The 14,294-nt window shown below is 28.1% G+C and overlaps 1 protein-coding gene across 4 annotated transcripts; it reads left to right on the forward strand.

The window, feature by feature from the left end:
• Nucleotides 1-10,773: 10,773 nt before the first annotated feature.
• LOC8288422 (probable serine/threonine-protein kinase WNK9) lies at nucleotides 10,774-14,294 on the forward strand. 4 transcript variants are annotated; one of them, XM_015715100.3, is made up of 7 exons: nucleotides 10,774-11,224; nucleotides 11,325-11,362; nucleotides 11,594-11,821; nucleotides 11,970-12,190; nucleotides 12,335-12,492; nucleotides 12,613-13,051; nucleotides 13,161-14,294. In XM_015715100.3, the coding sequence occupies exons 1-7, from the start codon at nucleotides 11,147-11,149 to the stop codon at nucleotides 14,216-14,218; spliced, it is 2,220 nt and encodes a 739-aa protein (XP_015570586.3). In that variant the 5' UTR covers nucleotides 10,774-11,146; the 3' UTR covers nucleotides 14,219-14,294. The 4 variants fall into 4 exon arrangements, with proteins under 4 accessions (XP_015570586.3, XP_048225727.1, XP_048225728.1 ...); XM_048369770.1 differs by having other exon boundaries at nucleotides 10,778-11,224; nucleotides 11,325-11,376; XM_048369771.1 differs by having other exon boundaries at nucleotides 10,780-11,224; nucleotides 11,325-11,694.

Consider the following 14,294-nt stretch of genomic DNA (forward strand, 5'->3'; position numbering starts at 1 on the left):
TAATAAAGTTGGAGGATGTATTTTGATGTTATAAAATATATTGACTTACTAATGTTTATTCAGAAATTTTATTTATTTTATTAGAATCTTTGTTAATTATAATAAATTTTACACAAATTTAATTATTAAAATTCTAAATCGACTTTCACTTCAATCAAAATATATAAATTTTAGATTTATAAATAAATTTGATAAATTTTATAGATTTTAACTAAACATAACATTAGAGATTATTCATAAATTTAGTTCAATTAGAGGGTGTTCGGTTCAAATGTTTGATGCAGCTGAAAATTATTTTTTACTGAAAAGTTATATTAAGGCGATTGGTAAAGACTTAAGAAACAACAACTGATAACTGATTTAATCTCAATCAAGTGCTGATTATATCAACTATATTTTAAAAAAAAATTATTAGCTAATAACTTATTTAATTTTTTTATTTATTTGAACAATATTATCTTTATTAAAATTTATTAATAATAATTTACTTTAAATTGATCTTATATAATTAAATTTTTATATTTTATAATAAAATTTTATTATTTTAAATTTATTTTAGTAATTAAATAATTATAATATTTATAATTATATGATATTTGAAATTAGAAATTTTTATTAGTAGAGTTTAAATTTAAATTTTTATTTCTAAAATAATTTTTGTAAATATTTCTAATAATAATTCAATTAAGCTAAAAAATAATTATGATATTTTTAAATATTATAAATTATTTTTTATTAATTTGTACCATTATATAATATAATTAAATATTTAACGATAAATTAACATATTGATAGTAACCGTAAATAAAATTTTACTAAACGGTTTAATTTATCAGCTATGCCAGCTACCAGGTGCATTGATTAGCCGAATCAGACAAATTTTAATATCTAATCTCATAACATGTATACATTTTTTGCCATTGCATTTTTTTCAGTATATAAATCAAATTTTTATGTTATGTGATAAGTTATGTAAGATAATTTTTTACTTGATATTTCACGTATTATTTTTAAATATTTTATTTAATGATGAAAATCGAATTTTTACTTTTATATAAAATAAAATATTCGATTATTTTTTATAAAAAAACAAAATAAAAATATAAAAATATAAAATGGGACAATTCTCCTTCTTTCCTTTTTCTTTTTTTAAACCTCAAGTTAAATCTAAATAGTTGAATTCTAAATGTTGTCATGTTGCTATCCTTTAAATTGGCACAAAACTTTAAAAGAAATAATAATCAGTTCCTATATATATTGTTTTTATATTTACAAAAATATGGCTGTCTATGATGTTGATTGAAAATCAATGCTAGGAAGATATTTTTAATGGAATTATTCGTCTAATGCATTTTGTTTTATAGCAAAATAAGGAATTCAAAAAGTAGAGAAACAGTGAAATATTTCACGAAGAGGCCTTATTAAAATTTCTATAAAAATTTTATTAATTTCATAAAATAGCTCAATACATAAATAAAGAAGATTTTTATAAATTTCACAAAAATAAAAATATAAACTAATTTAAAAACTCGTATTTAATAAAATAGCAATGCAATAATATTTATTAATAAAATCAATGGAAAAATAAGAAACAATAAAAACAAATTTCACTAATTTTTTGTGAATTAATAATTGAATAAAAGAAAAAAGTAAGCATTTGACCTGTTGTATAAAAAAAAAAAAGACTTTAAAACATATTTAATTTTTAAGCAAATCAATAAAAAAATATCTAATTTTTTTGTAAAAATAATAATAATTCCTGTCCGTAATTTTATTTTATTTTAAAAGAAACCCCTTTTCCAATGACTCACGCGATGATTTTTTTTAATTTAATAATAAAATGAGATTATTTCAGGTTATATTTTCAATAATTAAAAAAAAAAATCAAATGGATTACTTCAAAGTATACAATAGCATTAGCTAGCATGCCTTAATTTCTTTTTTCTTTCATTACTCATTTTCTTGACGACGACTTCTGTGCTCTCCACAATAGGCTTTCATTTATTTGTGGAATTAAAGATTTAAAAAGCTATTTTTCAATAATTTTATCTTTCAAATAATATTCCATGATTAATTTTCACCGTACGATTAATTTTAATTTCTCTCTATAAACATGTCAAGTCTATAAATTTTTATATTAGTGAATTTTACATTATGACATCTATTTATTAAGTATATAATATAAAAAATTTAGTGACAATTATTTCTTTTATATTTTTTTTATAAATTAATGATCAGATTTTAGATAAATGATCAAACTATTACTCAATTTAAATTTAAATGACTTAAATGAAATAAAAAAAAATTATATAACTAAAATAAAACTTAGTGTAAATTAAATGATCATTAATATAATTATCCCATAAAATAATAGTAACTAGAGATAAAATACGTAAATATCTTGTCATATTATACAAATAAGATTGATGAGGCAAAACAATACTATAGTAAGATAACATAACATAGCATATACTTTATAAAATTATATATATATATATATATATATATATATATATATATATATATATATATATATATATATATATTATATAAATTATTATTTTCTTAATACAAAATTTAAAAATAAATTATAGTTTATTACAATATAAGATTCATTTCTATTTACAACTGACCTAAATTATAACTGTCATTTTTTATCATTATGTAAAAATTATTCCTCTATAAAAATATCATTATAAAGAAGTTTTATTAAATATTTTTCATTAGATTTTGGATTGAAAAAGGGTCGAAAATCATTACTAAAATGGTCGGAAAACATCCTTGTCACGACCCCACCCGTGGGCCCGTGACCGGCACTAGGGAATGGGTAGGCGTAAGGCCACCGAAACCCGTAGTAAGCCTGACACTCACTGACTTAAACAAATCTCATCTCAAATTAATATTATTAAAACCACAAATTATCTTAATAGCTACACTTTACAAAAATTACTTCGGTCTACCAGAAAAACTAGGCGAGACCCGAAGCTCAAAAATTTACAACTGATACATCTACTATTACTACTGCGGAGAATCTAAGATTTACCAATTTACATACCAAATCAAATACATCACCCGATGATGAAGGAGTCGGATTCTTTGAATAAGAGTCATGGAGAACTAATACCAAATCCAAAAAAAATAAATGGAGACTACCGAGAGTGAGTTAAAATCATATATCTAAAACAGTTTCAAACATTTCAATATCACATTCATTTAATTTTAAAAATAATTAATAAATCACGCGAACCATACGTGTCATGTTAAAACATATGTGTCATGCCATGCTTAAACAAAATTTATTCCACATGCAACGGGACGGAGTACTTCAGTAGAACTCTAATCCCAACTCTAAAATCTCGATTATTTCAACACTTATGTCTCAACTAACCTCAACTCTAACATCTCAAACCTCTCATTCCAACAGGACTGGCGCCCAGAGAGCAAAGCTCGACCAGGGACCTTACCTCCAAATCGGCCACTTAACTCTCAGCCTTAGCCTTTTGGCTCTCTTATCCAATAAGACTGGCGCCCCGAGAGCAATGCTCGACCAGGGACCTTACCTCCAGTCTGGTCACTTAAGTATCCAAATAAGAAATCTAGTAGCCATTCGGCTCTCTTAATCCAATAAGACTGGCGCCCCGAGAGCAATGCTCGACCAGGGACCTTACCTCCGGTCACTTAAGTATCCAAATAAGAAATCTAGTAGCCATTCGGCTCTCTTAATCCAATAAGACTGGCGCCCCGAGAGCAATGCTCGACCAGGGACCTTACCTCCAGTCTGGTCACTTAAATATCCAAATAAGAAATCTAGTAGCCATTCGGCTCTCTTAATCCAATAAGACTGGCGCCCCGAGAGCAATGCTCGACCAGGGACCTTACCTCCAGTCTGGTCACTTAAATATCCAAATAAGTCGGCGCCCCGAGAGCAATGCTCGACCAGGGACCTTTACTCCGGCAACCACACTCTACTAAGCCCAGAGAGCGATGCTCGACCAGGGCAGGTCCTAATCTTTCTTTCTTAAAATTTTTACCTCTTTACCCTTTCCCTATCTCTCTCATATTATATTGGGACACTCATTCGACTCCTATGTTCTACTGTCGTCCCATCCTGAGTCATCATGCAATATTAAAATTGGTAATAAAGGAAAAACATATTTAAATAGTAATTAAAAGCATCATGCAAATGATAATAATAATAATTGAATGAAAAATTGAAATTGCAAATAAATATTCACAGTAGCAAATCAAATTTTATGCATGACACGTACGTAAACGATATATGACTTTAACTCACTGGTTTGGCAACCTCCTAGCTCTGCTCCGGTGCCTCAGTTGGAGCGAGCCGAACGAACTGACAATCTAGTCACGGAAAACAATTTATCAAAACGCTGAAACAATCGATCATTAATCCTAGGTCTAGACTCCTAGGACTGACTGTCTAAGAATCTCGACTCGGGAGAATTCTACCGAAAATCCGGCAGAACCTCCCCTACAACACGAACATTACCCCCCGTAAAGACAGAAAAACACTCCAAATACTTAACAATTTAAACAACGGGAGTCGGGTCCCCAAACTTCACTATTTCCCGACTCCGCCACACAGCACAAAATACGACTATGGCAGGCCAACTGACAGACAAATATTTATGACTCACAAAAATCATCAAATACACAATATAACCCAATAAACACAAATAAACCAAGAATTTCTAAAATTAACGGGCCAAAGAAAATTACCGAGACGCTGGATCGCTCGGTCGACTCGCCTCCAGCCGCCGGAGTCCGATCGACGATCCGAACACACCATCGGACTCACAACAACGCGCTGATGACGATCCCCGCTTCCGATTTTCCGATCTGACACCCGATCATTCGGAGAGATTTGCGGACGATCTCGACCGTCGATTTGCCAAAGAAGCCCGATCGCCACAAAACCGGTGCCATCGCGAAGCTTGAGCTGAGGAGAGTCGGGATATGTCTTCCGATCATCCATCCTCCGCCGGAGCTCGCCGGAAAAGCCCAAAAATGCGGCTGCCTCCACTTCGCCGGAACTCTCTCCTCCGGCCACCAAAACCGACAGCCGGCCGCCAAAAGGAAGCTCTCTCCGAGGGAGAGCCGATCGCCACCGAGATCGGAAAGGCCACCGGAACGGCCGAACGACGCCGGCCGCCACACGTCGCGCGATTCCGCCACCACGCCGCTTTTGCTTGCTGACGCCTTTCACGCCGACGCCGGCAATGCCATGACGACGCAAAGACCCGGCCTCCTCTTTTCGCTCTCCTCCTCTCTTCTTTCCCGATTTCCATTCCTTTCAATATCGACATTAGGCCCCCGAACTTTTCCTTATTACAATTTGGTCCATCAACTTTCTTAATTACTTACAATTCCATCCTGCAGAATTCCAATTTGACCCCCAAACTTCTTTTTAGCCTTTCAATTAAGCCCCTAACTATTTAATTTGGGCCAAATTCCGAATTATTGAAAATACACAATTACAAAAATACCCCTGACCGACATATTTATTTACGAGAATACCAAACTCACAAATTTCCATTAAAACCCCATAAAAATAACATTATACTATCAATCCTTATTCCAAAATAAATTTTCAATTTAGTACTAACACACAATTAAATTAAATAATCAATTTCCAACTTAAAATTTAATACTACTAATCAATTATAATACCAATTTTTCCAAAATTCTTTTATAAAAACATCCTTTATAATTTCTTCCAAAATTTTCCAATATATAATTTTACTTATATAAATATGCATTTGGGAAAATTTTGAATAACCAAAATATAATCATTTCTCAAATAGTTTACTTGAATAAAAATAAAGCTAAAATTAACTTAAATAAAAACTCACTATTAAATATATATTAAAAAAATTCCGGGTGTTACAATCCTTTTCAATTTGCTAATGAAAAATTATATTCTTTTCTTTTTTCTCTAATTTTATTCGTGTGATAGCTCAACATTTGGATATGATTTTTAGATTATATTTATTGTTTTTTTTTTTCTGTGAGAAAATTGTATTTGTTTGTTGTTAGAACCGAAAAGACTATCTAACATTCTAAATAAAGAAGTTATAAATAAGAAATTTTTCTTTTTATTTGAGTAATGTAAAATTATATTCACATGTAAATATATTATTGTTGGTTCATAATTCTTAAGTTTCTTTTTGTTTTGGGCTCTTTAACGGTGTGGATCAGTCTTTACCTCAGTCACAAAAGAAAGATTTTTTAAGACTTTTTTTTTCTTTCTTTGAGTTCCAAGGGTGACTTTTTTTAATATTATATAAATTATGATATTTAAATTTTTTTGATATGTATGTTTAAGTTCTGACACATGATTTTTTTGTTTTAATATATATATTTATTTTTAATATATAAGATTCAAGTTTATATATAATTTTATAATTTTTCTATTAATTTATTGATTAATAAGTTATATTCCTAATTAAATACTGACTATAATCCTAAAAAATAATATATTAATTATTTTTTAATATTATATTAATTAATAAATAGTTTTCTAATTAGATAATAATACTAATTCTATCATAAGAAATAACCTATTAATTATATTTTAATATTATATTAACTAATAAATTAATTTTATAATTAGATAATAAATTTAATTTAGAAAATTATATATTTTTAATATTATATTCAATAATAAATTAATCTTTAATTATATAGTAACTTTTTAGTTAATAATATCAATTATATTGATATGTTAATTTATATAATATTAAATTTAATTAATAAATAATGTTATATTATTCTATTGATAGAATTTTAAAATTTTATAAAAATTAAAAATACTTAAAAGTAATTAGTTTGTTATTATTTTTTAAGATTTTATAAATTAATATTAAATATTAATAAATTTATTAAATTGTATCTGCCAACTTAATTTTATAATTAAAATAATAATAATAATAGTTGTATAACATAATGATAAACAAGTAATTAAAATTGTAATTCAAGTTTTTATATTTTTTTGTTATTAGAGTTTATAAAGTATTATTATATTTATTTTGTTATAAATTTAATTTATTTTATATATGATATTAACATTTTTTAGTGCATTTATATTTTTATTTATTAATATTTCGAATTTTATAGTAATTTGTTATGCTCTCCATTATAAAAACATAGTAAGTACTTATCAGATATACTCTTCATCAATTAATATAAATTTTATCTTATTTTTTCAAAAAGAAAAATTCAAATTTATAAAATAACTAAATGCTATCACTATTATAAATATATGAAAATAAGATAAATTTTAGAATATGAGAGTTGAATCATGCAATTTGATATTTTATTAAAAAACCACATATTTTGATAACAAATTAACAATTAAATTCATTGATTTTTCTTTTCAGTTTTTAAAAAATTCGAGTCAAATTAAAAAAGAACTATGATAATCGTATGTGATAAAAATATTAAAAATAAGATATGCAACAAAAAAACGCGTAATTATATCATTCCATTGTGTTTGCTAAAATGAATTTTATAAAAATTTTATGTAATTTATTTATAAAATTAAAATTAAATAAATTTAATTAAGATAAAAATTTATTTGGTATTTTAATTAAATAAATTTATAAAATTAATTATAACTAAACTATCCTATCCCAATGCTCATTTCTTAAAAATATATATTCTATATTAATAAGTTAATATATTATAAAATAAAATACCTCTTAGGAGGAGAGAGTGGGTCCTTTCATGGTATTTCTCTTTTTATTTTTCATTTATTTACATATGAATCTTAATTATCGGTGATTTAGTTCAATAGTAACTAACGAGATGAGATTATTTTAAGAGTAGACATCATAGAATTTTAGGATTCATCAAACTCAAAAAAAAAATAAAGCCAAATGTATATTTATATTTATAAAATTTAATTATTTAGTCAATTTAATATTCTAATTTTCAATTTAATCTTACAAATATCCCAACTTATTTTTCTTTGTAATGTTTTAACAGCTATTGACGTGTGTTTTTATTCGATACATTCACATATATTGTATAAATGTGTTTAAATATTACTAAAAATTAAAATTAAGGTGCATGTTTAATTAAATTAAAAATTAAAAATATTTAGATATTAAAATAAGAAATATTTTTCTAAAATTAATTTTTTATGTTAATTTTTGAACATAAGTTAAAGACAATCATGCTGTGCCAATGTAATAAAAGGAGATTTCACCAACTCCTTAAAGAAAAAGAATAAAGTAAATGAGACAAAAGAAATTAAAGAAGAAATGAAATCAAATTGACAAATGACAACAAACTGATTGTTATTCTGTTCTTTACCTAACATTTAAGTATTCTGTAATTTTCTTTTCCTGTAAAGTGTTCAAGACAGAAGAAGAGTACATACCTGTCCAAATCGAATAATTTTGCCCAAAAGAGAAAAACATTTTAGTTCATATTTCTTTTGGGCATTACAATTACAGGAATTCAAAAGAAAAAGGGTCATTGTTGTGCATTGGCCATGGAAGGGAAAGCCCTTTCTAGGTTCAATTTTCTTCTTTTCCATTTTTTCCTATTAATTGAATTTAAACTGAATTTTGGAGTTCAAAATATAATTTTAATATAAATTAATCAAAATTAAAAAATTGTAGTCAGTTATTCATATATTGCATAATGATTGTTATAATATTAATTATAAGTAAAAGTATAAAAATGAAATTATAAAAAAATTTGAATTATGTTTATGACATATTAAAAAACAATAACTTAAAATATTTTAAACCTTTTTCTTAAACAAATTCTCAATATTAGATTTTATTAATAAAATAATATAAAAATCGTTTTAATAATATTTATTAACTATATTTAGATTAATAAAATAAAGATAATGATATACTATTTTTTAAAATTAGATCATTATATAATTAAAAATTAACTTATTAGCTAATATATTATTAGAAATATAATTAATATAATATTTTCTATGATTATAATTATTCTAATTAATAATTAACTTATCAACAGTATAATATATATAAAAGGTTAATTAATATAATACTTATGTATAAAAAATAAATATATATCTCAAAAAATTCTATACATTAATTTATTAATCATATCAAAATTATATATATACATGCACGACATAAATAGTTTTAGTATAATATATTTTATATTCATTTATTTTCAACATATAAAATACTAAAATTATACGTAATTTTAACGTTTATTATATAATAATTTATAATTCAGAAACAAGTTTTATAATTGAACAATAATTTAATTCCTAAACATAGCATTTTAAGTTGTATTTTAATGTGATATTATTAATAATTAAGAATCTTAATTATATAATAATTTTTAATCTTGAAAAAAAGTAGTATATTAAATCAGTTAGTAGAGAGAATGCTTGCTGATTTGACACTCTTGCTTTCTTTGGTGATAACAAAAAAGAAATCACTGTTATTGGATATTTTATTTAAGTGTCAAAGTGGGGTGGTCCTAATTTTATTTTCATCATTTTTCTATATATTTACTTAATTAAAAGCATTTAAAATATTTTAATTTGTATCTCCCTTTATATGAATTTCCTTATACTTATTATAAAAATAGTAAATTATCTTTCAATCTTAATGAATGGATGAGACCAAAGAGGACACTCTTGATCAACTTGTTTTATCTCCTATTTTATTGGAGGTTAAAGAGTAAACATTTCAACTCTTTTTATCTTTGTTTTATATGTATTTTTATTAAATTTGTTCTTGAGAAGGTAATTTTATTAAAGAGTTATCTACTGAAAAGTTAATAATTAACTTCATTCCTCTTGGATGAAAGAGAACTAAAGTAATTTTTTTTCATTTTTAATTATTTATTTAATTAAAAAATTTTAATAATATTATTAGTCTAATAAGGGATTTAATTTATTTATTTAAGAATGCATAGAATAATTATTGGCACATTAATTATTATTATTTATTTTATGAATACTATTAAGACAAAAATAGCAACCTAAGAATAATTATTAATGTTTCAAAAACTAGCTTGAAAAATGAACTGATTAAAGTGCCATTTGCTGATTCACCCGATTAGACTGGTTTAATAAAAATTAATTATTAAATAAAAATTATTATGAATTATAAAATTTAATATTATCTAATAAAATATAACGTATCAGTAGAATTATGCTCTATACATAAAATATTTAAAACTATAAAAATAAAGTTTAGAAACTAATTTTTTTTTAAATTATTATTTTTAAATGGAAATTATAATAATCTTATAATATATATCTTTTATTTCTTAATAATATTTTAATAAATGTATGTTGGAAAAACCGATTGAACTGCTTTATTAGTTTTAACAATTTAATCCGGTCCCATCTTATTAGAAAATCCAATTTTAGACCAATTGAAAACTAAACTAATTATCAGTTTTTAGTTCAATCAGTTAAACTAACCAGTCCAATCCTGTTTTCAAAGCACTGGTTATAAGTTTTATATTCTTAATTATTAACTCTACCCTTTTTTTTTTTTTTTTTAAATTCTGATTTACAAGCACTCTTAATAAACAATTAATAGATTTTATAATTATCTTTTATCTTCCCCATTGATCTAAACAAGAAAAATACCATTTATAAAATCTAATTTTCCAAACATGATTTATGTTTTCTTTTTCTTAAAAAAGGAATTTGCTTGTCGCATGTCATGGCCCCCACAGTGCCATCTCTCTCTCTCTCTCTCTCTCTCTAAAACAATGTCATGTTGTTTCATGGGGGCGTGGGGGTGGGTGGCTCTGTAAGTATTTCCCTTCTTAAAATTGTGGCGATAGCCTTTCGTTTATCCTTGTCGCTTTCTTTCTCTTGCCCCTCTCTCTCTTTTTCTTTCATGCAAATGATAATGGATCCTCTCTCATCCTTTTCTCTCTAAAATAAAGGGGCTATAGAAAAGGAAAAAGAAAAAAAAAAGGAAGGAAAGTAGATAAAAGGAATCATCTTCTCTTTTCTTTTCTGCTGTTGCATTTCTTGCTGTTTGTCAGAGGCAGCAAGAGGAGAAGTATTTAGAGGAACCTCAAAATTTTAGCTATAAAAGCAAAAAAAAAGAAGAAAAAGAAAAGGAAAGTGTTTTTGCTAATTTAAAGATAAAAGATTTAGAGAATGATGAATTGTCCCTCCAATCTTGAGCCAGACTACTCTGAATTTGTTGAAGTTGATCCAACTGGAAGATATGGCAGAGTAAGTATATTATGCACCTAACTCTCTTCCTTTCTCTCCGTGTTTCTCTTTCCGAGCATTGAGTTTGATTTTGGGATTTCATTTTGTTTCTGTTTTGCAGTACAATGAAATTCTTGGCAAAGGAGCTTCGAAGACAGTGTATGCAGTCCAAAGTTCTGCTCCTTCTTTTTAATATTGAATTTCTTGGATACCATTGTAGATTCTTTCTTTTCGTTACTTTGTTGGTGTTCTTGTTCCAATTTGACGCATGCCCATTTGGTGTTCTTTTGCCAAATCTGGCATCTTTCTTTGGATCTTTTTATGAGTTTTGGGAAAAATGGTTGCTTATTAATTTGTGAGTGTTAATTGGATGTTTGAATTTTGAGGCAGTTATAGAGCATTTGATGAGTATGAAGGAATTGAAGTTGCTTGGAACCAGGTCAAGCTCTATGATTTCTTGCAAAGCCCCGAAGATCTTGAAAGACTCTACTGTGAGATTCATCTCCTTAAGACATTGAAGCATAAGAACATTATGAAATTTTATACTTCTTGGGTTGATACTGCAAATAGAAACATCAACTTTGTCACCGAAATGTTTACTTCTGGGACTTTGAGACAGTAAGAATAATCAAAATCTAATGGAATCATTAGATTCAATTTTCTTTCTTTTTTCTTTTTTTTTTTTAAAAGAAAAAAGTTGTTGTGGATCTTCTCCATTTCGTACCATTTCAAGTGGTTGCTTTTTCCTTTTTCCTGCCTTTACCAGGTACCGGCTAAAGCACAAGAGAGTTAACATTAGAGCTGTGAAGCATTGGTGTAGGCAGATCTTGAGAGGACTTCTCTATCTCCATAGCCATGACCCTCCTGTGATCCATAGAGATCTAAAATGTGATAACATTTTTGTCAATGGAAATCAAGGGGAAGTGAAGATTGGAGATCTCGGCCTTGCTGCAATCCTTCGAAAATCGCATGCTGCTCATTGTGTTGGTATGCTCAATTGACTTCGTCCTGTAAAGTCCCTTATTTATCTCTTATGACTACAGCTGAAAAAAAATAAATTCTATAGCATTTCCCAAGTAATAATTAATTTATGCTTCATTTTTCTCTTCTCTGGCTTTCCCCTTTCTTCAGGTACACCAGAGTTTATGGCCCCAGAAGTGTATGAAGAGGCATATAATGAGTTGGTCGATGTTTATTCGTTTGGGATGTGCATTCTAGAAATGGTCACTTTTGAATATCCATATAGTGAATGTACTCATCCTGCACAAATTTACAAGAAAGTAATCTCTGTAAGGCCTCTCTCTCTCTCTCTCTCTCTCTCTCTCTCTCTCTCTCTCTCTCTCTCTCTCTCCTGTAAAAATAGACACAATATTGGAGAAAGATTTGATTAATCCACTTTATCATTGTAGGGCAGAAAACCTGATGCTTTATACAAAGTAAAGGATCCAGAAGTTAGACAATTTGTGGAGAAATGCTTGGCAACAGTGTCACTTAGGCTCTCAGCTAGGGAGTTGTTGAATGACCCTTTTCTCCAAATGGATGATTGTGAATCTAATATTAAATCTATTGACTATGGGGAAGAATTTGATGGAATGGGTCCTCTGATAAGGCAGCCTTACTATGAATTTCATGATGATACTTATCCCTACAGTAATGGATACTCAAATGGCTATGGCTATGAAGCTCAAAATGAGTTCGAATATTATCCAGTTGAGTTTGAGCAAAGTGGAATTGAACTCTTTGAGCATCATGATGATGAACATTCTCCAAATCTTGACATAAGTATAAAAGGGAAAAGGAGAGACGATGGTGGAATCTTTCTGAGACTCCGGATAGCTGATAAAGATGGTTTGCAAACTTGCTTTCCTCTTTTCTCTTTTCTATTTGCTGTGAATTGCTATGTTCTCTGTCTTCCCTTGTGACTATTAAAATCTAGTACTTTATTATCTTCTTGCAGGTCGAATTCGAAATATTTATTTTCCATTTGACATTGAAACTGATACGGCGCTGACTGTGGCTACTGAAATGGTTGCTGAACTAGATATTACCGATCAAGATGTGACTAAAATTGCAGAGATGATTGATGAGGAGATTGCATCCTTGGTACCTGAATGGCGGCGAGGGCCAGGCATAGAGGAAACTCCTCGCTTTGCAAATCTAACCCTCTGTCACAATTGTGCTTCTGCTCGAACCTCCAATGGTTCACTTATGGATTTTATATCAAATAATCCATGTTGTAGAAATGGATGTGCTTCTATGCATGGCCGATTTGAAGAGATCACATTTCAGGCTGCTGATGAATCTGAGCATCATTTGACTGAAGTTGCTCCAAATGCTTTGAGCCATTCAGACTGCGTGGACTATCAACGAATTTGGGCTCAACACGAAAGTCGTGAAGTTACTCCGATGGGCTCTGGAAGAAGCCATTCAGATGAAGAATATGAGAAGTTTGATCAATCAATCTCCACAAAGGATGAGAATGATGTAAAGATGGAAAATGGGAGTCAATCTGGTTCGAGAAATTCAATTCCATACTTAAAAGGTTCTGGATCTTTTTATAGACTTCCTTCAGTGTGTAGTGACCTCCAAGATAGCAATGAGAACAAAATGCAGCAAGAATTAAGATGGCTTAAAGCCAAGTACCAGATTGAATTGAGTAAACTTAGAGATCAACAATTAGATTTTGCATCAAGATCTTCAACTTCTATCAATACAGATTGCAAAATACGCAATGGGGTTTCTTCATCTACAATAATGAATTCATTTCAAGAAAATAGAAACGAAGATCTCTTGAAATCTTTTGCCCACGAGAAGCTGTATCGTCCAAATTTACACACTGATGTGAATAAGAGCTGCCCCAATTTGGATACTCGAAGGGACCAAAATTGCGAGGCGAAGAAGGAATCCCCAAGAGCAGGAACCATGGTCACTGCCAAGAATTTCTGCACTGGTTCATTGCTGCCACACTCGCTTCACAGGACAACATCCCTTCCAGTTGATGCTGTTGATGTATAATATGTGTAAGAATACATTCTCTTTTTCTTTCATTCTTTTATAAGTTCATTATACTCATTATAGAGACTTTATATCA

The sequence above is a fragment of the Ricinus communis genome, chromosome 10 (assembly GCF_019578655.1).
Source record: "Ricinus communis isolate WT05 ecotype wild-type chromosome 10, ASM1957865v1, whole genome shotgun sequence".
In the NCBI taxonomy this organism is placed as follows: domain Eukaryota; kingdom Viridiplantae; phylum Streptophyta; class Magnoliopsida; order Malpighiales; family Euphorbiaceae; genus Ricinus; species Ricinus communis.